Raw genomic sequence first — 24846 nt, 5'->3', positions numbered from 1 at the left:
GTGCCAGAACTCAGAGATCTGGGGTGGTGCTGGAGTTTCCCACTTTTTGCAGTGGGATTCCCAAACTCTCAGCTCTTTGCAGCGTGGGTGTGGAGAGAAGCAGAGCTCTGCTTTTGCAGGATGGGATGCTCAGCCCAGGTTTAGGTGGGTGAGGGTCAGAGCTGCTCCTGAGCTGGATCTGCTGAGTTTTGCTGTCCAAGGGCTCAGTGGTCACTGAGCCCTCAAATCCTTGTCCTCAGAGATGGATTCCTGCTTTGATGGGCACTGAGCTGTTAAAGGAGCTGTTCCCCCTCTGCTCCTGCAGCACAGAAAGATTTGTGATTAATGACTCTCTTATTCCTGTTAATTGCCCCAAGAGCCACCTCTGAGCATGTCCTACCCTACTTTTGTGATTGAGGGCTGGAAATTCAAATTTAATTTCTGTTTACTTCTGAAATTCAGCATTTAAATCCCAGCCTGGCCAAGGCAGATGAGGCTTTTCTCTGGAAATATTGAAAAATCATCTTGCAAGGTGTGGCTGTCCTTTGTCACCAGCTTGGCTGTGCTGGAGGGAGTCCCCAGGCAGCAGAGCTGTTTGGTGCAGTGGGAAATCCCTTTGGATAACTGGGAATGGGCAGGGTTAACCACAGACACTGAGTAATTCTCTCTAATAAATGTCTTAATGTGATGGGAGTGACACAGAAATTAAGATTTTTTGAGAGAGAGAATGGAAAACCTTTGGGAAACACCTTTGGTTTGGTGGGGTTCACACAGGGCTCAGCCAGCTCAATAAATTGGGAATATTTTCTGTGCTTTGGCAGGAATATTTGGGAATTTGTGGTGCTGAGGAGCAGGAGGGAGCTGGTCCCAGCAGGGCTGTGGGATTTGGTTTTTCCCTACAAATGAGGAAATTTGTCGGGGTTCAGGGCACACAATGAGGAAAAAAAGGAATTTTTTGAGGTACCAGTAAGGAGTTGGATGGAATTCAATCCCAGGGATGCCCTTTTCATCACCTGTCCTACCTCATCTCCTCCATGGCCATGGGCATCTCCTCCATCTGCCAGGCTGGGGCTCCTTGGGTTTTTTCTAGCTGCTCAAGATGTGACTTTTCTCTTTCTCTTATGCTGGGCTGGGAACAAACCCTGATTTGGCCTGTCAGTCGCTCAGTTCCCAGTTTCCTGCTCACTCTGGGCTGTGTCCCTTGAGCTGATTCCCTCTGGCACTTGCCAGGCTCAGCCCCTGCTGTGCTCTCTGATGGGCTGGGTGACTTCCAATCTGCTCCTCTGCTCTGTGGAAAATCCATTTTCCAAGATTTTCCAAGATATCTGAATGGGAGCAACATCCAGGGCTGGGTGCCCTGGCTGGGATTTGGGATTTTTTGTGGAACCCCAGCTGATGGGTTTGGTGGGGTGGGCAGGTTAAACCTGGGGTTAAATGTGCCCAAGCTGCTTCCCAGGAAAAAGGCAAAATCCCAACCCTCTGGAGCTCCTTGTTATGAAGAAATTCCAGTGAATCTTCTTCAAATGCTGTTGAATGTGCAAATATTCCTCTGGCAGTCCCAGGGTTTTGTGACTGTGCAAAAAAACCAAAAACTGTGGTGAAATGTTTTGTCCTGATGGGAATGGGGTGTGATGTTGGAGGGGAGAGGAGGATCAAGGCCAGGAATCACCCAGCACAGGCTGAGTGGGAAGAAGGGAAGGATTCCATCCAGCTGGAGATGGATGTCTTGAATGAGAGAGGAATTAAAAAAAAAAAAAAAAAAAAAAAAAAAAAAAAAAAAAGAAAGCTGTAATTTTAAAGTCAATAGTGTACAGCACTAAGGGGTTTTGGTGTTAAATAATTCTCTTTTCAGGCTGGTGGGATGTAAATTCAGGGTGTCCCTGGGCTGCACTTTATCCCTGGATTGGTGTCAGGCAGGGAGGGATGGATCTGATGCACAGGGATGTCCTGAGCTGCTCCCAGCTCAGCAGCCTGAGTGTGTCAATGTCACAGCAAAACAGAGGCTGAAAACAAACCCAAGGAATTCCATTTCCACCTAATTCTCCCTGCTGGGTGATGCTGAAGGGCCCAAAAGTTCAGAGAATTCAGGAGAGGCCACTAAACACCACAGCTCAGGCTCCAGAGGCTGGGAAGGGAAATGCTGTGATGCTTCTTGTTGAATTTTAAGAGTCAGAGCCTTTTGGCATGATGAAAATGGGGCTAAACTGGGAGCAGATGGAAAAGGAGGAAAGGTGGAATGCTGCAAATCTGGGGGAGTGAAGATTTGTGAGTTGAGAAATAATTCTGCAACGTGTGGCTCGTGGCAATTAAAGGAGCTGCCACCATCCTGGGATCACCAAAAAAAAAAAAACCTTCTGAGATCAAATCCACCACTCAGCCAAGATCTCCAATCTTTTAAATGCCTCCAGTTTTCTTTAAATACCTCCAGGGAGTTTTTGTTGATGATATTCTGGGGAAATTTGGTTTTTCCTGTGCTGGTTGGAGTGGGAGCTGCAGGATCTGAGCAAACCACACCAAGCAGGTGCTGAAATCACTTCACTGAGAGCTCTTTGGCCACCAGAGCAGCAGGTTTGGGGTGGAAATTAATTCTTTTTCCAGCTGAGTTTGGCTGGGGCAGAGTTATCCCTGGCACACCTTGCCCATTACCCAAAACCTGCACTGGAAGCTGCTGGAGCTGAGCTGTGAATAATTCATTTTCTCTGCAATGCCAGCTGGGTTGGTGGCACTGGGAGGGATTTCAGGTTTGCCAGGTGTAAAATGAGCCCTTGCCCTGCTCCTTGTCTGGGCTGCCCCAGAACTGAGAACAATTGACCCAAACTGCAGAGCACCATCCCCCCCACACTGATGGACACTGCATTGCTTTTGCTGCTCCTGCCAGCCAGAAATGCTGGAAAATAAATCAAAAACAAGCTGAGGCTGGGATGATTTAGAGCAGCAGGACACCCCTCCCCACTGACTTTCACTTATAAACTTTGGGTTTTAAGGCACTACCTGGGATTTCAAACCTGGATTTCAAGCCACCCTCATCCTCCTCTTTCCTCTCTCCTCCTGAATCAAGGAATTGCTGATTTTCCTCCCCTCCTCACACTTGTGCCTCCTTAATGGCTTTTAGGCCAGTGCTTAATTAGAAAAGGCTTTTGATGGTGAAAAGTGTGGGGTTGTAATTTTTTTTTTTATAATAATTACTCTTCTGCTTCTGGGCAGAGTGGAAATGAGATTTTCCATGGACACATGGTGGGGATTATTTAAATCCATCCCCACCACTCGGGCTGCAGAGCCAGGAACCAACTGGTAGAAATTGTTATTAAACGAGGAATCAGCAGGGAAAATAATTCATTTCTCCAGCTTGGAAACCATCCAGACACTCTGTGATGATTTGTCTTGTCTCAAACAGCCACTGACTCCTTTTTGTGGGTGGTGAGGGGCAATTTGGTGCCTGGATGCTGCTGCATGGGGGAAAGGCATCACTGCTCCATTCAAGCCCAGCCTGGCTGTCACCCCGGGCTGTGTTTCCCAATTAAGACAATCAAGCTGGATGATGAAGCTTTGATTGGCTCTCTTTCCATGGATTTGATTTCCCCAGCCCCTTCAGGCAGTGAGGGAAGGTGCTCAGTGAGCTCATCCATCACTTGGACTCCCCAGTTCCCACCTCCTGCTGCTGCTGCTGCTCTCTTTGCCTGGAAATTTGGCTTTAAATTAACGCTGCAGATGGGGACAGTGACAGCAGGGGCTGTGCCATCACCTGGGCTTCTGTCTGTCCCCTGAGAGTCCCCATGGGTGACACAAACTGGGCTCAGCCCCTTCCACTCTGACCCTTTATCCTCACACACCCCCCAGCTCCTGGGAGATGGAATGGAGGAAAAAAAAAAAAAAAAACTAAAACCCTCTCTGGAGCATAAAGCACAGAAGGTTCTTTTGCATCTCAAAAGGAGCTTTCAGCAGCTCCAGGAAAAGGCCCAAAATCCCTGGACACCTTTGGGTTTTGCCAGGCTGTGTTTTGACACAGGAGGCAGCCCCAGGGCTGATTCCTTCTGTCCAGCCCAGTGTGCTCTTGCAGGTGTTTGACTCTCCCCTTGTCCAGACTGGGGAGCTGAGGGATTTTTGGGATGAATCCACCCTCCTGTGCTCTGGGGAATGAGGATTATCCCCTGGCCTGGCAGAAATGCCCATCTGGATCCAGAGCTCTGCTGCACCCCCTGCCTTGGGACTCATTATCCCAAAGATGATGAGCTGGAGACTTGTAGGAAAAAAAAAAAAAAAGTATGTGTTGACATAATATAGACAAATTATTTGGGAAGATTTGTTGTTGGGCTGATCTTTCCAGCACAGTGACACAAACCCTCATCACAGGTGGGTGCAGAGAAAAAGTCAAAATATTTCCCTTTGGAGCTGAGAAGCCAAACTGGGAAAATCCAGGGAAGGTTTTTGTGGTTTTCCAGCAGAATTTGGAGGATTGGAGGAGCTGGGCAGTGCTCAGAGCAGAGCATCACATCCCTGCTCTGTTTTCCCCCACCTCTGCTTTGATCTTTGGGGGAGCTGGAGGCTGGAATCCCCCAGCAGCAGGGAAATAACCTGCCAGAGGCAGTGGAGTGCTGGGGAAAGGGGGGTTTGCCTTGGGCAGCTCCAGCTGATCCTCCTGGCCTGGATTTTTCCCTTTGTTTGGTTTTTCAGGAATGGCTGCAGCCTCTTTCTGCTGCCTCTGGGCTCGGGGAAGGCATCTTAAAAATGAAATAACTGCACCAAAAACTGTGCCTGGCAGGAAAAGCAACCCACAGGGTGCCAAAAATTCTGTTTCAACCTCTGCTGCAGCTATAGAGAGGGGCACTGATAAATCCTCTCATTGGAGAAGAAAAAGCCACCCCAAAATTCCCTTTTTTTGGGGAAGGGAAGCAGCAGTGGGTCAGGTTGTACCCTGTTCTTGCTCACTGAGGGGAGCTGAGGGTACAATGGTGGCTCTGTTCTGCTGGGCTCAGGGGGACCCAGAATTTGGTGTTAATGTGAAGCAGATGCATCCCAGAGCTGGAATTTCCAGCACCAGCAGCAGCCCCACCCTGCCCAGAGCTCCTTATTCCAGAGATCCCATCCCAAATTCTGCCCCTGCAGGGAAGCAGGATGGCCACAGGGATTGCTGCTGGGTTGAAAACCAGGTGAAACAAAGCTTTTGTGGCTCCATGGATGTGCAAATTCTGATTAAAACCTGGCCAAAAATCAGGTGAGAGGCTCTTGGCTGCCTCACTGTGCCCATCTCCTCTTCCTCTGGCTCCTCCAGCACAAATCCCTGCATGTTTTTTTGGATATTCTGTGCTTTCTGAACCCCTGGATGGGGTTGGAGGCCACCAGCCCCACATGGGACATCACAGATCCATCCCAAGGGTCCCTGTCCCCAAACCAGCTGTGCCCAGCATCAGGAGCTGGAGTTTTCCCTTGGATTCATCCCAGGGGTCCCTGTATCCCCAAAACCAGCTGTGCCCAGCATCAGGAGCTGGAGTCTTCCCCTGGATCCATCTCAGGAGTCCCTGTGTCCCCAAACCAGCTGTGCCCAGCATCAGGGGCTGGAGTTTTCCCTTGGATCCATCCCAGGGGTCCCTGTTCCCCAAAAACCAGCTGTGCCCAGCATCAGGGGCTGGAGTTTTCCCCTGGATCCATCCCAGGGGTCTCTATCCCCAAAAACCAGCTGTGCCCAGCATCAGGAGCTGGAGTTTTCCCTTGGATCCATCCCTGAGTGTGGCAGGATCCCTGCTGGGTTTCACTTTGGACACCAGAGGTGTTGGGATTTTGGTGGGAAGGGCAGGAATAGGGACCTGCCAAGGATTAGGAGGGGGAAAAGGAAAAATAGGAGGAAAAAAAAAAATCTGTTTTCAGGGAGGGAGAGGGACAGGCAGGACCCTGGGAGCCGGGCTGGCTGCTGCCTCTCGTGCTCTGGCTCTCATCAGAGCAAGAGGGACCTCAGCCTGCCTAAACCCTTCCAAATGTGATCTGTGCTCCAATAAAATAAACATCTTAGGGAAAGCCAAGCCCCAGGCACTCATTTTGGCAGCTGATCACTCCCTAATTGCAGGAAGAGTTGGGAGAGGGGAGTTTTTTGGGGGGTTTTTTTTTGTTTCTTTCTTCGTTTCTTTGGGTTGGTTTCTGATGAGAAAACTGGGCTGGAGGATCAGAGTTGAAACTTCTCTCCCCACCCCCAAAAAACCCTGGGGTTTTCCCTTTTGTGTGAATGGAATTCAGCTGATTTCAAGGAACAGGAAACACAAACAGCCTGTGCTGAGTGTGAGCCTCAAACCCTCAGCGAGGATTCAGGGAATTCTCCACTGATTTTTTCCTGGGTTTTTTTATTGTTTGAGGGCTGGGAGAGGATTTTGCTGGGAGCTGTTGCCTCTCAAGCCTGGGTGTTTCCCCCATCCCAAAACTCCTCGGGCTCTGGAATGGGATGGGGATAATTAAGAGATAATTAACACCAGCCCCAATTTCCAGCTGCAAACAGACACGACGTGGCAAAACCCAGTTTGTGGTGAGGGGACAGAGCAGGAGCAGCCACACCCTCCCCTCATTTTTGGGGTCACATCCAGCCTGTTCATGGGGTCATTCCTTCCAAAAATCAAACAAAGCAGCAGCAAAACCCAAGGGAGAGGCTGGAATTACAGATTTAGGGAAACCTCCATCCTGCTTTTCCAGAAACGTGCTGGAGTCCTGGCCAGCACTGCTGCTCCCCATCCCTCTCCCTTTTCTTTTTCCTCCTCTTCTTTCACTTTTTAAAGCCATGCTGGCAGCCAGTTGTGTGCTTTTATGAGCAAATTATTGGGAATTTCTTTTCCTGTGGCCTCTTCCCTTCAGACACTGAAGGCTGCAAATGGATTTAAAGGTTCTTTTCCTTTCTCCCTCCCTAGTGAAGAATTGCTTATGTGAATCCAATATGATTTTTGTATTCCCCAATCATAAAAATCCCTTTCCAAGAGCCTTGCCAGCTTTTGTTTTCCCCCTCCTGTGTTAGAATTTGAAGGAAATGCTGTTTGTTTCATGGCAAACTCTCATTTATTGTAACAAAAATCATTATTTTGGGCCAATTCTCTTCCAGGGAGTCATTTTCAGAAGCAATGAGTCCAACATGTTGTTTTCCTTTGGATTTCTGGTTGTTTTTCTCAGGGCATTTGTGCAAATTGCCTCTCCTGCAAATCCAGGTTCTATCAGCTGCAGTTCCCTATTGCACTGAAATAGAGTTTGCTGGAAAAATTCCAACAGTTTCTGTATAAAAACAGAGGTTTGGGAGCAAATGGTATTGTAGGGAAGATGATATAAATACATTTTATTTTGGGGAGGATGGGATTGGAAAATGGAGCTCTCCAACAGCAGGAAATTTACTTTTTTTTTTTTTTTTTTTTCCCACTAAATTAAATAGAGTTATAATTATAGCAAAGCATTTTAATGACTCCCAAATGCTTATTTTTAGCATTTTGTTTAGCAGGAAATAGAAACAAATTGAGGGGGGGAAAAATGATGGTTCTGGAACAGAGCAAGAACTTTTCCCTTCCCTCCTCATCCCAGTGCTGGAGCTGCAAATGAGCTGCTTAATTGGAGATATTGATCAGCTCAGGAGAACAGAAATCAATTTTGTGAGCAGCTCATGGCTTTGAGAGGAGCCATTGGGTCTCTGAAAAAAATCCCAATGTCCCTTACTCAAAATTATCCCTGTTTTTGCAGCATTTCTTTGTATTCCTTCCTTTTCCAAATCTCTATTCCAGTGTTTGACTGCCATCATTTGGAGCAGGGATTTTGAAAAAGCACTTTAATACCAATCCTTGCTACCACCATTATTTCAGGACAAATCTTTTATCTCAGGATTTTACCTTTTGGGTTTTTTTGGGGTTTTTTTGGGTGATTCATTTCATCCAATAAATGCTTCTCTGACATTTTTGTAAACAGTTTTCTCACCAGGTGTCTGTATGAATTCCTTGCTGTAATTCCTCACTCTCTGGGGTTGCCTCTTCATTTTCCCTGAGCTGTTCCCTTGCCCTGCAAGGCTGAGCATCCCAATTTTCCTTCAGCATCCCAATTTCCCTTCAGAGCAGCACACATGTCACCATTTGTGCAGTGCTTGAGAGCAGTGCCATGAATTTAAACCAGGAGGAAACCCCTTTCTTTTCCTTCCCTTTGATCTAAACATCAATATTCCTGTTTATGACAACATTTTCTGATCTGATTCCATGGGAGAGAGCTTTTAGCTCAGCATGAGCGTGGATAAATCAGCATCCTGCCAATGTGTGAGCTTAGTGAAGGGCTCTGTTCCAAATCCTGGTGTTATATTGGGCAAAACCTCAGCTGGGGGGGGGGGGGTGGAAATCAGTGTTTTCCCAATGGAGCAGCCTTGTAAAATGTGAGGATGAAACTAAGTGGTGTAACTGATCCCCCACTAAAGCTCTGAGGGATTTGTTTAATGGTTACAATTTTCCTCCTGAGGTTTGGGGCTGTTCTGTGGCCAAATTTCATGGCAGGGCTGGGAGCTTTTCCAGCTGTTTGTTCACAGAATCACCCCCTTATTTCCAGGAGCTGGCTCAGAACAGCCCTGGGCTGTTGGGATGAAATCCTGTTTGGGGTTTGTTTGTTTGCTTGGCTCCCCAGGACAGGAGGGAAAAACCTCCCCCAGAAGCAGCCCAGGGTCACTCTGACCCAGGGATTCAGGAGATGTTTTTGCTCATCAGCAGGGTGAAAAGGCAGTTTGTACCAGAGAATCAATCTGTTCCACTGGGTATCAGCTAAATGCCTCTCAGGGGAAGCAGGATAGAATCCCAGTGAGAAATCCCCTTTTCCTGACTGCATGCTCCAAGGGAAAAAAAAAAAAAAAAAAGTGCAGCAATACTGAGAGCAGCTCAAAACAAAACAAAACAAAACAAAAAAACCCACAGAAAAAACTAAACCAAAACAAAAAAAAGCTGTCCTGAAGCTGTCTCCATTCCCCCTTTGTTATCTCCTTAACATTGCTTATTTAAAGCCACCAAACATCCCACAATAAATTATAGGAAATAAATGGATAAAACCAGGATCAAGCCCTGGCTGTGTTCTAGCCATGCTGTTAAATGGTTAGCACTGATGCACAGGGGCACTCTGTGCTTCATTTGGGACTGAGATGCTGCTCTGGTGCTCAAACACTGCAAGACAAGAGTAATTTGGGGTTTTTTAGGGGGTAAAGGTTGCTACTGAGACATCACCTTGGTCCCAAAAAATGGTGTGGCTAGGTTGGATGTTAGGAAAAAGTTTTTTACTCAAAGAGTGATCAAGTGTTGGAATGGTCTGGCTGGAGAGGTGGTGGGGTGACCATCCCTGGGTGTGTTTAAAAAAAGACATTGGATGTGGCACTCGGTGCCAGGGGTTAGCTGAGGTGTTAGGGCTGGTTGGACTTGAGCTTAAAGGTGTCTTCCAACCTGGAGATTGTGTGATTGTGTCATTGTGTGATTGTGTCATTCTGTCATTGTGTGATTGTGTCATTGTGTCATTCTGTGACTGTGGTTCAGTGTGTGATTTTTGTGATTGTATGATTCTGTCATTCAATGATTGTGTGATTCTGTCATTCTGTAATTGTGTGTGATTGTGTCATTCTGGGATTGTGGGAATATGATTTTGTGATTGTGTGATTGTGTGTGATTCTGTCATTCTGTCATCCTGTGATTGTGTAATTCTGATTTTGTGTGATTCTGTGTGATTCTCTGATTCTGTGATTGTGTGATTGTGTCATTGTGTGATTCTGTGATTGTGTGATTCTGTGTGTGATTTTGTGATTGTATGATTCTGTCATTCAGTGATTGTGTGATTCTGTCTGTGACTGTGAGATTGTGTGATTCTGTCATTCTGTCCTGTCATTCTGTGACTGTGTGTGATTGATTCTGTCATTGTGTCCTTGTGTCATTCTGTGACTGTGTGTGATTGATTCTGTCATTGTGTCCTTGTGTCATTCTGTGACTGTGTGTGATTCTGTGATTGTGTGAGTGATTCTGTCCTTGTGTCCTCGTGTCATCCTGTGATTCTGTGTGATTTTCTGTGATTCTGTGTGACTCTGTCCTTGTGTCCTTGTGTCATTCTGTGACTGTGTGTGATTCTGTGATTCTGTCCCTGTGTCATTCTGTGATTCTGTGATTCTGTAATTCTGTGTGACTCTGTCCCTGTGTCATTCTGTGATTCTGTGATTCTGTGATTCTGTGTGACTCTGTCCCTGTGTCCTTGTGTCATTCTGTGACTGTGTGTGATTCTGTGATTCTGTCCCTGTGTCATTCTGTGATTCTGTGATTCTGTGTGACTCTGTCCCTGTGTCATTCTGTGATTCTGTGATTCTGTGTGACTCTGTCCCTGTGTCATTGTGTAATTCTGTGATTCTGTGATTCTGTGTGACTCTGTCCCTGTGTCATTCTGTGATTCTGTGTGACTCTGTCCCTGTGTCATTCTGTGATTCTGTGATTCTGTGTGACTCTGTCCCTGTGTCCTGCACCCGTGTCTGACCGGCCGGTCGCTCCCTCCCAGCCTGAAGGCCGCGCTGACGGGCACACCGCCGGACAACACCGTGGACCTGTCGGGCATCCCGCTGGGCGCCAGGGAGGTGGAGCGGCTGCGCTCGTACCTGGAGCAGAGCTCGGAGCACATCGGCGCGGTGGAGCTGTGCTTCACGGAGCTGACGGACGAGCTGCTGCTGCGGCTGCTGCCCGCGCTGCGCGGCCTGCCGCGCCTCACCACGCTGGGCCTCAGCGGCAACCGCCTGACCCGCGCCGTGCTGCGCCAGCTCACCGAGTGCCTCAAGGACCCGGCCAGCTTCCCCCGCGTCACCTGGATCGACCTGGGCAACAACGTGGACATCTTCTCGCTGCCGCAGCCCTTCCTGCTCGGCCTCAAGCGGCGCTGCCCCAAGCAGGGCAACCTGCCCACCATCATGGAGTTCGGGGAGGGGCAGGGCGGCGATGCCGAGGGGCCGGAGGGGATGGCGGGCGGCCGGCAGGAGCTGAGGGCAGGGCAGGAGTTGAGGGCAGGGCCGGAGCCGAGGGCAGGGCAGGAACTGAGGGCAGGGCAGGAGCCGAGGGCAGGGCAGGAACTGAGGGCAGGGCAGGAACTGAGGGCAGGACAGGAACTGAGGGCAGGGCCGGAGCCGAGGGCAGGGCCGGAGCCGAGGGCAGGGCCGGAGCTGAGGGCAGGGCAGGAGCTGAGGGCAGGGCCGGAGCCGAGGGCAGGGCAGGAACTGAGGGCAGGGCCGGAGCCGAGGGCAGGGCCGGAGCCGAGGGCAGGGCAGGAACTGAGGGCAGGGCAGGAGGTGAGGGCAGGACAGGAACTGAGGGCAGGGCAGGAGCTGAGGGCAGGGCCGGAGCCGAGGGCAGGGCAGGAACTGAGGGCAGGGCCGGAGCCGAGGGCAGGGCAGGAACTGAGGGCAGGGCCGGAGCGGGCGGACAGAGCGGCCGGGGATGGCTCGGAGCAAGGAGCCGCGGCACAGACGTGATGGCAAAGAGCCACCACAGCACGGACATGGTGGCCAGAGCCGCACCACAGCACGGACATGGTGGCCAGAGCCACACCACAGCACGGACATGGTGGCAAAGAGCCACGGCACGGACATGATGGCCAGAGCCACACAACAGGCATGACGGCCAGCCCTTGAGTGGGCACCTTGAGAAAGGAGCCTCCACAGCACGGACATGATGGCCAGAGCCACAGCACAGACTGATAGCAAGGAGCCACCACAGCACAGACTGATGGCCAGCCCTGGGTGGGCACCTTGATGCCCAGCCCCTTGTGCAAGGAGCCACAGCACAGGCATGATGTCCAGCCCTGGGTGGGCACCTTGATGCCCAGCCCCTTGTGCAAGGATGACTCCAAACCTCAGAGCTGGAAGGGTCTGTCCCCACTCCTGGATGCTCCACGAGTCCCAGCTGCTGCCTCCCCCCATGCCATGAATGTCAGTGATTCTCTTCTCAAAGAACACCTAAAAGTGATCACACAGAGTGTTTGGATTCTCTAAAAGCTGGCCAGGTGCTTTGAAGCATTGGTGGTGTGCTGTGCTTTTAGCTCTCTCAGAAATGTGTCTCCAAGGGGCTGCAAGACCTCAGAAGGGAGGAAAAGGGAGCAGGGAGGTGCCCAGGCTGTGCAGGGAAGGGCTCCCTCTCCTCAGAGCTGGATCTCAGCTGCTCCCCACAGGATGGACAGGCAGCAGCCACCCCAAAGGCACCTGCCTGGGATAAACCTTCAGTCCTTCCCACTCCTGATTCAGGAATCACTGCTGGGAGGTGTGGCTGCTGAGACACAACAAAAACCTGCTCACACACAAACTAGGGGTGTAAGATCTGCTCACACACAAACCAGAGGTGTAAAATCTGCTCACACACAAAACAGAGGTCAAAAACCTGCTCACACACAAACCAGGGGTGTTGCTGTCAGTATTGTGAGCCCAGCCCAGAGGCAGAGCTTTGTTTTCTGGGGCAGGGTTAAATCCCAGCCTGCAGCATGCCTGGACACCACCCTCACCCTCCAGCCTTACCCAAACCAGGCTGGCACCTGTGCCTGCCCAGCATTTATCCAGTAAAACCCAGTTTCCTACCAGCTGTAAAAACTCCTGGGAGCATCTGATCCATTCTGGGAGGGACCCACACACAAATCCTGGAGTCAGGGCTCAGGAGATCACTGACACAAAGAGACCATGGTACTGAAGGGTTAAAAAAGGTAAAGCAGCCCTGGGGTTCCTCCCCTCTCACAGCCAGCTGGGATTGAAAGCTCAGAAAGCCTTGGGGTCACTTGGCCATGGCTGCTGCCCCCTGGACCAGAAGCTTTGTTTATAAAATATTCAATTTTTTTTTTTTTTAAGACACAGGTTTGGGTTTATTGTGTTTTTCACGGGATCAGCCCCAAGCAGCAGTGCTGGAATGTGCACTTTGGCTTTTTGGAACCAGGATTTCATTGGATCCCAACCCTGGCAAGGGCAGGGAAGTGGGAGAAGTTTCCTCTCCTTCATGTTCCAAGACCTGAGCCCCTTTCTGTCCTGACCCTTCCCCTGAGCAGCTCCAGCAGTGACTCCAACTTGGCTTTTTTTGGGTGCAAACAGACTTTTGGTCCCATTGGCTCTGCCCATTTTTGCAGAGGGGCTTCAGGCTGCCAGTGGTTGTTTGTCCCCCATTGCAAGAAGGTAACTTAGAAAAAACTCTGCTACTTTTAATACATTTGGCAACACTCAGTATGATTTGCATGTATCCAAGCCTTTTTTCATTATTGTATTTGGTTTTTTTAAAATTCTAACTCTTTCCAACAGGCATGAAAAAAAAACCAAAAAAAAAAACTTTCCAGTGAATATGGAATATTTCTGTTTGAAATAAAGGAGCTATCCATAAAGAAATAAATGATAATGTTTAATAAAGACCCAGGGCTGAATTTTTCCTCTGCCCAGGCTGAATTCCCAGGAAAAAAAAGAGGACAAGGCAATGCTGAGAGCTGCTGGTCTGGGCTCTTCAGGGGGCTGGAGAAATAAAGAGCTCAGTTTATGGGCTGGATTCTTCGGGGGGGGGCACAAGGTGGACACAGAAGCATCATAAAAGAATCTTTTACATTTTAAATCTTGCCAGTGTGTTAAATAATGTGGGAGAAAGGAATGCAGAGAGTGGGGTAGTGCTCCACGGGGTGTTTATCTGCAATATTAATGCACTGAAGGAAAAAATGCTGTTTATTTGCAGCAAGGGCTCTGTCCCAGCAGCAAACCACGGGGGCCAGGGGGACACAGGGGGATTTAATCAAGAACAAGGTTTCTCTTTGCAGAAAAAGAAAAAGAAATGGCAGCAATTTCTTCTTTCTACCTCACTATGAGCTCTCCCCTCCTCATGCACAGCTCAAGCCCCTCTGCCTGTTTAAATTATTTAAATCTCTTTGCTGCAAGGTTTTTACTCCTTGCTAAGTATTTGTTCAGGACCCATGGCCTGAGGAGCTGCTTAGACCCCCCCAGTTCACAAATTCCCAAACCAGAGGCACTTTGCATTTAGAGTGAGCTCTGCATCCTTTATTCCTGCTCTGCTCCATTCCCTGGCTGACAAAAACCACCCAGGAACTCCTCCTGCCACATTTCCCCTCCAGCTCAGCTCCCACCTGCTGGGAAGCACATCAGGCCATGGAGAAATAATTTAAATCTCTCCAGAGGGAGATCCCACATCCCACAGCCTTTGCCCTGTGCAGGTGTTGCACTGCTCGAGCCACCTCTGCTCCACTGACAGTACCCAGTGAGGATTTCACCCTTCTGAGACAGGGAAGGAGCTGGAAAGGGCTTTTTGTCAATACATCTGTGCATGCTGGAGGATGCACCAAATTACTTTCATGGAAAAAGGAAAAAAAAGAAAAAGCAGAGCTGTTGTAGAGAGAGTTGGTTATAAAAGCTTTGGCTCATCACAGTGTGGATTAGTTCAATTATCCACTTAGTGCACTTCAGGATAATGATGATCCTGTGGGCTCAGCACAGAGTGGGCTTTGGTTGGGTTTTTTTTTTTAAAGAAAGCAGAGTGAGACCTTTCCCTTCCCAGCTCATCAACATCAAAACAAGCTCAGGGCTCACTCCACATATAATCAATGTTCCCTGGGCTACACTGGGCTGCTGCTTCGGGTCAGAGGCTTTTATCTGGCCTTAGATGAAGGATTCAAGGACTGAAAATCGCTGCTGTTAGAATATTAAAGCAGAATGAGGTCATTTCTTGTCAAGGAGAGGAGGAAAGGGCCACCATAAAATAAATAAAGCATAAAATGCCTCAGCCTGGCTCGGTTGGTTCTCTCCCCACCAGCACCACAGCTCTGCCTGGGCATGAAGAAAACCAGTCTGGGCAGGAGATTTATGTCCTCAGCAACAAAAATGTAATTGGAAATCATTCTGTGCAGATGGAGGAGCCCACAGTGAGGGGAATGGAAACAGCAGGCAGGGAATGAGAGAGAGATGGGAGAGGGATGGAAAGGGATGGAGAGGGATGGAGAGGGATGGAGAGGGATGGGAGAGGGATGGGAGAGGGATGGAAAGGGATGGGAGAGGGATGGGAGAGGGATGGGAGAGGGATGGTAAAGGGATGGAGAGGGATGAGAGAGGGATGGAGAGGGATGGGAGAGGGATGGGAGAGGGATGGAGAGGGATGGAGAGAGATGGAGAGGGATGGGAGAGGGATGGGAGAGGGATGGGAGAGGGATGGGAGAGGGATGGAGAGAGATGAGAGAGGGATGGAGAGGGATGGGAGAGGGATGGAGAAGGATGGGAGAGGGATCGAGAGGGATGGAGAGGGATGGAGAGGGATGGGAGAGGGATGAGAGAGGGATGAGAGAGGGATGGGAAGGGAGGAGAGGGATGGAGGGATGGGAGAGGGATGGAAAGGGATGGGAGAGGGATGAGAGAGGGATGGGAGAGGGATGGGAGAGGGATGGGAGAGGGATGAGAGAGAGATGGAGAGGGATGGAGGGGATGGAGAGAGATGGGAGAGGGATGGGAGAGGGATGGGAGAGGGATGGGAGAGGGATGAGAGAGGGATGGAGAGCGATGGGAGAGGGATGGGAGAGGGATGAGAGAGGGATGGGAGAGGGATGAGAGAGGGATGGGAGAGGGATGGAGAAGGATGGAGAGGGATGAGAGAGGGATGAGAGAGGGATGAAGGGGCTGGTGCCATGCTCCAGAGAGCTCCTTCCAGCTGCTGATCTGGGAAGGGTTTGCACCAAGGCTGGCTGTGTTTTGAAGGTGGTTATCCATTCAAAATGAGGGTTCCATTCTCAGAGGATGGTTGGGAGCAGGAAAGAGGGCTGGGAAAAGTCAGCCCCAAGCAGGGAGTGTGTGGGAGAGCAGAGGGAGACACAAAAACGCTGCTGGGGATGGCCAGAAGCTCAAAATACTTAGGCCAAAAGCATTGCTGCTGCTCAGGGGCAGAAGTCAGCAAATGTCAACCCAAAATTGCCCAAACCTTTCCCAGAGGAAGAGCCAAAAAGTGACCTAAAGGATTGAGGGGACACCATGAGGTTATCCCACTAAACTGCCTTTGGAGAGGGGAAAACCTTCAGGGCTCCCCTGTGCTTCACCTGCCCTGGTTCCAGCAGCAGGAGGAGGTTTGTGAGCTCATGCTCAGCAGCACTCATGTCCTGGAAACACAAAAACTCCCCTGCTCCTTTAGCTGGGATCCACTATTGCCAAGGAAACTAATTGGCCTTATTAGCAGAATTCTGGTATCAAAGCTTAGGAGAAAGGGGTAAAAACCAACTGACCCAGCCTCTGAAATGCTCCTTGGTGAGGAACTGATCCAATCTCCTCCCAACCCCTCTGGAACAAGGATGTCATCCTGGGATGCCTCTTTCCCTCCACTCCAAGGGCAGTGGAGTTTTTCTGGGGGATGATTCCCACCAGCAGGCTGCACTGAGCACAAGGAGAGGAGCTTTCCAGCTCTATGAAATGTCTGTGATAGGAAATTCTGAAGGACAGAGCCACCCCTCCCAGTGCTCTGTGCCTTTCCAGCCAGGATCCAGCCTCACTTCCATGGGGGGGCCCAGCTCCAGGCACATTAACACAAATATTAATTCATTATCATGAATAAATGGATGGGTATCCCCAGGCTGGACAGGGTTTGGAACAACCTGGATTAGTGGGAGGTGTCCCAGCCCACAGCAGAATGTTGGAATGAAATGGGCATTAAGGTCCCTCCATCCCAAACCATTCTGGGGTCTGTGTTTGTGAAAATTGTTAGCACAGGTTTGCTCCCAAGGAGGAACACAGAGCTTTGCTCACTGGAGGAATCCTGGATCCCAAGCTGGCACTGCAGGAAAGGTATTTAGGAATAAAGTGTCACCTTTTATTGTGACAACTCCATCAGCCCAATTACCCCTGAGGGGTGGGGGATTGGAGGTGCTTTGTTTTCAGTCCCTTCTGGCAGTTCTGGGAGTGCATTTTTTATCTCCCCCTCTGTAAATATGCAGAGACACAGCTGGTTTTACCTCCAGCTCAGCTGATGGTTTTACATAAAACTGAAGATCTGATTTAATAGAGTCAGAAAAGATGCAACCTGTTCACCACAGCCTTTAATTATGTGTGCAGTTTGCTGAGTTTTCTTGGCTCCTAATAGCTTATTGATCCTGTGGCTTCTGAGCCATCTTTCTTCTTTGCTGCTTTATTAACTCAGTCTGGGGAGCAAATAAACCTGTGGGGTGGTTTGCATGCAGCAGGTTGGGATGAGCAACCCCAGCCTCCAGTGAGCCTGGTGCACGTGGCAGCTCTCAGGGAGCTCTTCTTGGAAGGACAAATAGATTTGGGGTTTACAAAAGAGAGAAATATTGATATATAACTCACTGGAGGTTTGGCCTGGGCATTTATCACTGGATTTTCAAGGTGTGTGCTGTAAAACCACTTTGCTCCTGGCTCTCCCTGTCAGCTCTGTCCTTCTCCAGGGAGCACCAGGGTTCCTCTGGGTCAGGGAAAGGCTTTTAGGGTTTTGCAAGCAGCACTCACAGCCATCCTAAACACAATCTACATAATTAAAACCTCAAAGCATCTTAGTTCAGGCCCAAATTCCTGGAATAGACTCAGGGATGGATGGAAATCTATGGGATATTGGGCTACAACAGATGTGGAGAATCCACATCTGCATCAGCACAGGAAGGAGTTTCCCTTTGGCAGCTGCTCCTTGGCTTGTAACTCACTCCAGGCAAGAGCTGCAATTCCAGCTCCTCCAGAAATGAAAAATAAATCAGGAAAGGGTCAATCACTCTATGGTACCTGCTGCCCAGGGCTCTGACTCCTGATCCTGCTAAAGGGATTCCACTGCTGGGGAATTCTGCATGGAGAGAAACAGGCAGAAAATCCCAGAGGTGGACAGGCTTCAAACATACTAAATAAAAAGCCCCTGCTTGGGGCTGTGTGCATTTACACATCACTTCCCAAGAGGAGAACTTCACCATTCCTTTTTTTTTGTTGTTGTTTCGTCTTCACTCTCCCCACCTGCTTGTGAAATTATGAATTCCAGTCTCAGGGTTTTCCCAAGCTGTGCTTTCCTGCAGGCTCAGAGCTCCCCTCCACCACAGGCACAGACACAGCAGAGCTGGGGGCTGAAATGTGAATTTTATCCTTTTTCAGTGTCACCCCCAAAATGGGCTGAGCCATAGCCCAGAGCTGTCCCCTCACCCTGGTGTCACATCCACTCTTCAAACCATTCTGGTGCTGCTGATTCTTCAGCCCTGAATCCCTTCCTTTGGCTCAGCCTCAGCCTCTGACCTGTTGCCAAGTGACACCACGTTGTTGCTGTCATCTCCAAAGACCTTTTTGAAGCATAAAAGCAGCACCTTTGAAATCCCTTCCCCTTGATGCAGCTCTTGTTTTGCATTTCCAAACAGCCTGGCCCTGCCATGAAGCTTCATTTCACCTCCTCCAAAGCACAGCAGCAAACAAAAAAAAAGGCTGGTGGGGAGGTGACTGGATAGATTAAATTAAATTAAATAAATTAAATTCAAAGTGTGGGTACCTTGGTGCAGGGGCTTCCCATCACTGTGCATTTCAAAGCTCCCAGCTCTGAAACAATTCCCATCATCTTCCCAGCAGGTATCCCCTGGATTTCAGGCAGCACAAAGAGTTTATTATTTACTGCCATGGTTGAAAGGAATAAAATACCTGATTTGACACAGTTCAGGAAAATTGCTTCATCCAATGACTGACCAAATCCTCTGCCTGCTCCCAGCACGGCTCCAAGCTCCAGTTTCTTATCTGTAATGAGGGGATGTGGAACACTGCAGAGTGCTGCAGGATTATCAGATGGTGGCACAGATGTAAAACATTTATATTGGATATTTCAGCTGCTGCTGCTGTTGTGAGCTGCATCAAACACTCACAGATCACCCAAGCACCAGCACTGCACTTGCTGCCTGATAAGGGCTGATAACCAAATTGCCATTGGTACCACTATCAGGTGTTTATTAATAAAGTTTCAGCTATCCAGAAAAAATTTATTATTTTTTATTATGGTTTGATAACCTCAGTCTTAGCTGGAAGTTTGTCCTTAATGTGCTGTTAAATCTCATTCCACTGTTCAGTGATAACAGCACCCAGCACACCCAAGGCCAACACTAACAAATCTTTAGGTGCAGTTTACAAGTGCACAGAACACACAAAAAACCAAGAAAATCAAACCTAGAGTAACTATCTTACAGGATCTGGGAAAGCACAAGCAAGAAAGCAATTCAAAAATCTGGGAAATAAATCAAAATGATAAAGAAAACCAAGGAGAGCCCAGCAGAAAGCCATAGGCAGCTTCAGAAACATCATTATTTGTTTAGAGTTCATGCTGCAGCTGTGCTGTGCAATGATTTTACCACAAACCATTACAAATGAAAAAAAAAAAAAACCTGCTATGGGGAAAAAAATCCAATTATTGGCTTGCAAAAACTAACAGGAGTCTAACAAACAAAAGTTTTAATTATAGGAGATTAAACTTCTAACATCTCTGTTTGATTGAAACAGCAGGGATTTGAAATCAGTCTCCACTAAGTGATTTTCTCATTTGCATTTTGTTCAGGTTTCAGCTCCACACAGGTGCTGGGCTGGGGGTGTTTATTGACTCAAAATCCACCTGGAGCAGGCACAGCCTGGCAGGTCCTGAGCTGCATGGGAGGGAAAAGTAATGAAGGACAAATTGTTCTTTATTTTTATTAAATAAAGATAAATTTTAACTCCTTTGGCTCCTCATCACACTCAGACAAGGAACACTTTGGGGCTGGGACCATGACTGGAAGTTTGCACAGCATCAAAAACTGAGTCTTTCCTGGTCCAACACTGAGAAACATTAATTAACAGCTAATTAAAGAGTGAAATTTTCACTGTGTATGTGGGATTCTCTACACAGCAATGAAAGTTGCAAATCTTACTGGAAACAAAGAAGGAACCAGCAGTAAAACAGTTTCCCCAAAGCAGCATCTTCAAGGCTGCAAAAATCTCTTTTATTTCAAATGCTCTGAGCTTGGTCACTGCCCCATCTTGTGGGCTCAAGTGTCAGGAGGTAAAGCAGGACAGATGTTACTCTGAGTTAGAGCACAGGAGCAGAAAATGCTCAATGTTCTTTAAATAAACCCTCCTTGCACACCCTAAATCAAATCCCACCTGTTCTACCCTCACCACCTTCAGCAGTTTTAGGATTGGTTCATAACAGTTGGGCTGAAACTGATTTCAAGCGTAAAATTAAGGCACTAAATTACATGAAGAGACAAAGGAGGGGAATGTTTGTCCTAGCAGAGCATTAAATGATGCATTAACCTTGTCCTTCTTTACAGGAACATGTGACATGTGCTCAAGCTCTGGCAGCACAAGGTCAGTGGGTGCCAAAAACATCCTGAGCCTGAGAAAGGTCAAAACCCCCCCTTGTTATTTTGGGATTTTGCTCTGAGCAGCTCAAGAGTTGCTGCCTGTGGTATCTCAGGAATTAGAACAAAGCATTTGCCACTCTTTAGCTGGGAGAAAAGCTGTGACACTTCTCTTGCATGACACCAATGTTACTCCTTGCTGGAAAACAGCAGAGAAGTGCCTCACTTCTCTGAAATGAAGAATTGGAAAAATAAATGGCTCTTCCTCCTGCTCTGAGGGGAAAAGGAGTGAAGTGCCAATATTTAGGGTTTATTGCATTCTGAAAAGCTCAGATACACAGGATATCCCTTCCTCCCTTCTAATTAAGTAGGTACAGCTCAAACTGCCTGAGCTGAAACAGCAGCACCAAGCCAAGAGGGAGCTCCTCCTTCCATTGCCATTAATAGCTGGCATGTATTAATTAGAGTAATTTATGGCTTTGCATGAGTGATTATTCTCATGCTGATGTAGATATGATTGCTTTACAATACTAATCAAGAAATCAGGATGGGAACCAGCATTTATGTGAAATGTGAAGCTTGTGATTTACAGCAAGGCAGCTCTGCCCCCATCGATCCCTCTCCTCCTCCTCCTCCCCAGTTCCAGCCCCTCTCCATCAGCTCCACAGCCACAGCAGATTTTGGGGATAATCTCCATGTTTTCTCTCAAACAGTGATTTCAGACATGGCATTGCCATCTCTCTTATTGCTAAAAGCTGGCACTCAGCCATTCTTTGCTTTGCTGCATATTTTCTTTCTTTCTGCTTTAATCTTTCATCTATTTTAGATTTATCCAGGGTTGTTGGCTGCTGTTGAGTGCCAAAGGGATTCCTGCCAACTGTTCTTTTTAAACATTTACAAAACCCAAAATAATCGTGTTTTAAAACCAGATTTTTGTCTGCTGTTTATTCCCCAACACTAAGTTTTAAGTGCTCCAACTGTAATCAAAACAGAATGGTTTTATTTCCCCTCCCCTCAAGCACCATGAAATTATCTGTGCTCCCCTGGAAAACCACAGTGGAATGTTGAGGACACTTGTTTAGTTTGAAAGGCATCATTTTCTAACAGAAATAACACTTTTCCATTCATTAATCTCAGCAAAACCTCAGCCTGTTAGAGGATCCCTGCTGAGGAACTTTGGTTTTGATTAGAACAATAAACAAATGATGCTAAAATGAAACTCAAGAATACTTATCTCCAACAGATACCACCAACTGCACCCTCAATAAACCCAGATAAATTCAATACCTAAGTTCTCCCAGATCAACTTTGCTCTGTTTTAATGAGAGAATTCTAAAGCTAGAAAGCACCAATTATAACACAAGTTGCAGCAAACCTTGAGCAAATTAAACAGCTCATTAAACAATTTGCTGATTATTTGTTTGCTGAGGGCATGTGGCTGCTTTTACCTCCATGCTCTGCAGATTCACATTTAAAAAAAAGTGGATTCCTTGTGCTTCTTGAAAACTTTAAACCCATTTTTATTCCCAGTGCATGTTGTAAGAAATGTCAACATGTTGTAATACACAAGCTCTTAAAACCAAGCAAAAATAGTTTTGTTTCTCCAAACACTGGGAACAGAATGTAACTTTAACTTTTAATTAAACAGTAGTTTTTAATTAAACCTGTTCTTCATACTGTTTAAATCCTTTCAAAGAGCAACTAATTAATTCCAAACATGTTTTACCTACTCCATTGCCCAGGATGAATGTTTTTAAGCCCTGGATGTATTACAGTAATGATTCCTGAAAAAAGAAATCCAGATTAATTTACCTGCACATTTTAGAACAAGGCTTCCCTGAAAAACACTAAGCCTGTTTTTTAGAATACCAGCTTTAAGAGAAATTCCTGAAATTCTACATTTCATGCAATCCATAGCTCAGAGCACAGCCACCTGGGATTTTGGACACTGCCCTGATGCCACACGAGCAGCACCAGCTCACAGCACCTTTCTGCCAGAAAATTGAAATTAAAAACCATACTGGGAGTTTTGGCCTCACATGTTGGGGTTTAAGTATCTCCAAGTTTCCCTCTAACTCCTGAACTTTGCCTCTGCAGCAGACTTTAAATTCGAGTTTGAGATCAAAATGACAAATAGCAAATCTGCAAACAAGCTACAGATGCAGCTGCACTCACTGCTCTGGCTGGCAGAGTATTTAAGGGCTGATCTCTGCAGTAATTACACTCTTGGTGTCTTGTTTAAACCCTAATTACCACCCTAAACCCTGCAGGCAGTATCTGCAGTAAATACTCTGCAATCTGAGTACATCTTCTCTATTTTACAGCAAATTGCAGAGAGTGCCCAATATGTTTATTAAAAATGTGCTGCAGAATACAAAGTCATTCTTTAATGCAGTAAAATGACTAAACACAGTGGTTTTAAAAATAATTATTTTATTGTACACAGAATGAAACACTTTTAACTGTTAGCACTTTGTAAAAGGCAGAGAACTGTGTCAGCACAAAATCCTCAAGCTCAGGTGTTTTGTTGGGGTCCTTGTGCCTCAGAGATGTTTCCAGCAGCACCACCTGGAACACAGGAGCAGGGTCAGGTAACCAGCCTTAATCACCATTAATGATTTGTTAATGAGGGAGATATCATCAGAAAACCTTTTGCTCACCACCAGTCAATCTGCCGGTAATTCCAGCAAGTTTGGGTTAGTTTCATCACATGATATCAGGGGGAATTGATACAGTGATTGATACAGATACTTTGTCTACAGTGCAAGAACAGCTGCTCTTTCACGTTTACTGCCTGTATTTTAGTCCAAGTATTTTTTTATTATGATACATTTAGAGCAGAAACTGAGATTTTTGAGGCTGCAGGCAAAAGCCACCACAGCCAGCTAGGAGCACAATGAATATGAAACTCACCCAGCAGATTCTCCTGCTCTGCTGTCTCAGTGCCCTGCACAGGACTTGTGAAAAGCTCTCACATCAGGGACTGGACATCAACAACCAGCAGAGACCTGCAGGCTCTCCCTAAATACATCAGAAAAGAAATATCCGAATTGAAATTCTTCTTTCATACAGATGAAGTGAAAATACACATCTCAATCTCCTTATATCCTATAAAGCTCATTCTAAATTTACATTTCACCTGGTATAGATTCTATGGAATTCTGAAACCAACACTGACCTTCACAGCAGGGCCAGCTCTGATCTGCTCCCAGTCCTGCAGCGTCACATCCCAGGCTCTGCAGAGAAGGGGAGCAGAGGGACACAAAGGTGAGATGTTTCCATGGAGAGCAAGGTGGCTGCTGGGTTTTTGGAGGATGAATTTCAAGGTTTAAGCTCCTGTGTGTAGCTGCATTTCAGACCAGAATCAGGGTATCGTCAGTTCTCGCATCTGACGGCACTTCCTATTCAGGGTTATCATCATCAACAGCTCTTAATTAATTAACTCCTCTAATTAAACACTGGCTTTCATCTCCAACAGTTGTACAACCTCCTCTAAGAGCATGAAGCATCCACTCTAAACTTTTCTGGACACAAAATTAATTTTTGTGAGGTTTTTATTTGAGATGTAATTTTTACAGGTTATTTTTGAGTTGTAAAGCCTAGAACTCCTTTTAACAACTTTGCACACCTTAATACAAAGGAAAAAAACCTTTAACTTACCTTTTACTTCAAGACATCTTCCTGCTGTGGGAGGAAAAGCAAGAGAAGTGTTAGTAAAATACTCTTCAGCAGTATAAAGTAGGTTTTTACAGGGAAAAACAAGAAATAACCAGACCCTCGTGACCAACTCTGTTTCTACTTTCACCTGTATTTATGCTGATATGAATCACTAAAGTATCTGTATCAGACAGGTATTAGCAGTCAGCAATCCTTCTAAATAACTCTTAACTAGAAAATACAGAGCTATGTAAATTTAAATATAATGCAGTTTGCAAAACTTCATCTACTACGCTCCAGTGCTGTGGGTGTAATTTTTAATCAGGCAGAAAGGGTCTAGTATATAAAAAGATCATTAAAAGGGACCTAGTTGTTGATTTTGATGTCTGTAGCACCACAAAACCGGATGGAGGGCGGTGGATGCCGAGCTCTCCCCACAGCAGCGTTACCTGCGCGGCCCTCATGGAGCCTCATGGATCCCCACCCACAGCAGCGATCCCTCACACCCCCGGCCCGGCCGAGCCCCGCCGGACTCACCGCGGACGCGTCTCCGCAGCCCTGGCGAGGTCCCTCGTTGTCGGTGCCGCCTCCATGGTGGCCTGAGGGGACAAGGGCCGTGAGGGGACAAGGGCCGTGAGCCGCCATGCGCCGCGAGGCCGCGCCCCTCCCCGCCTTTCCAATGGTGCGGCCCGGCCCGCGCGGCCCAGGCAGGCCCGGCGGCCGCTACCACTGCCGAGCTGGGGGAGTGAGCGCTCTAGCTCACTCAGCGGTACGGGCGCTTTGCTGGGCACGCCGGGCCTGCGCCCCCGCGCTGCCCGCCCGGCAGGCCCCGAGCGCGGCCCCGCCCGCTCTCACCTCACCCGCTCCCAGGGCACGGCACGAAAAGGGCGCGATGGGGCTCGGCGGCCGCGTATAAAG

General features: G+C 47.8%; 1 protein-coding gene, 1 long non-coding RNA gene and 2 other non-coding genes across 4 annotated transcripts in view; 1 reads left to right on the top strand and 3 right to left on the bottom strand.

Annotated features, from left to right (window-relative positions):
* The window catches only part of LRRC75A (leucine rich repeat containing 75A), a 48396-nt gene extending 36455 nt beyond the window's left edge, over positions 1 to 11941 (top strand). The window contains exon 4 of the mRNA XM_056506789.1: positions 10483 to 11941. Coding sequence (XP_056362764.1) covers positions 10483 to 11443 — 961 coding nt within the window. The 3' untranslated portion in view covers positions 11444 to 11941. The remainder of the gene's footprint in view (positions 1 to 10482) is intronic.
* Positions 11942 to 22687: 10746 nt separating this feature from the next.
* On the bottom strand, positions 22688 to 24816 carry LOC130260862 (uncharacterized). Its single transcript, XR_008841856.1, has 6 exons — positions 24784 to 24816; positions 24466 to 24527; positions 23932 to 23955; positions 23450 to 23507; positions 23185 to 23292; positions 22688 to 22839 (listed from the first exon to the last, which is right to left on the bottom strand). It is a non-coding gene; the product is annotated as an uncharacterized LOC130260862 (long non-coding RNA).
* LOC130261126 (small nucleolar RNA SNORD65) lies at positions 22910 to 22983 on the bottom strand. Its single transcript, XR_008841915.1, has one exon. It is a non-coding gene; the product is annotated as a small nucleolar RNA SNORD65 (small nucleolar RNA).
* LOC130261120 (small nucleolar RNA SNORD49) lies at positions 23623 to 23696 on the bottom strand. Its single transcript, XR_008841910.1, has one exon. It is a non-coding gene; the product is annotated as a small nucleolar RNA SNORD49 (small nucleolar RNA).
* Positions 24817 to 24846: the final 30 nt, after the last annotated feature.

This window comes from Oenanthe melanoleuca, chromosome 19 (assembly GCF_029582105.1).
Source record: "Oenanthe melanoleuca isolate GR-GAL-2019-014 chromosome 19, OMel1.0, whole genome shotgun sequence".
Taxonomy (NCBI): Eukaryota; Metazoa; Chordata; class Aves; order Passeriformes; family Muscicapidae; genus Oenanthe; species Oenanthe melanoleuca.
Note: the sequence above shows the minus strand (reverse complement) of the source record. Positions and strands in the feature narration are given on the sequence as shown.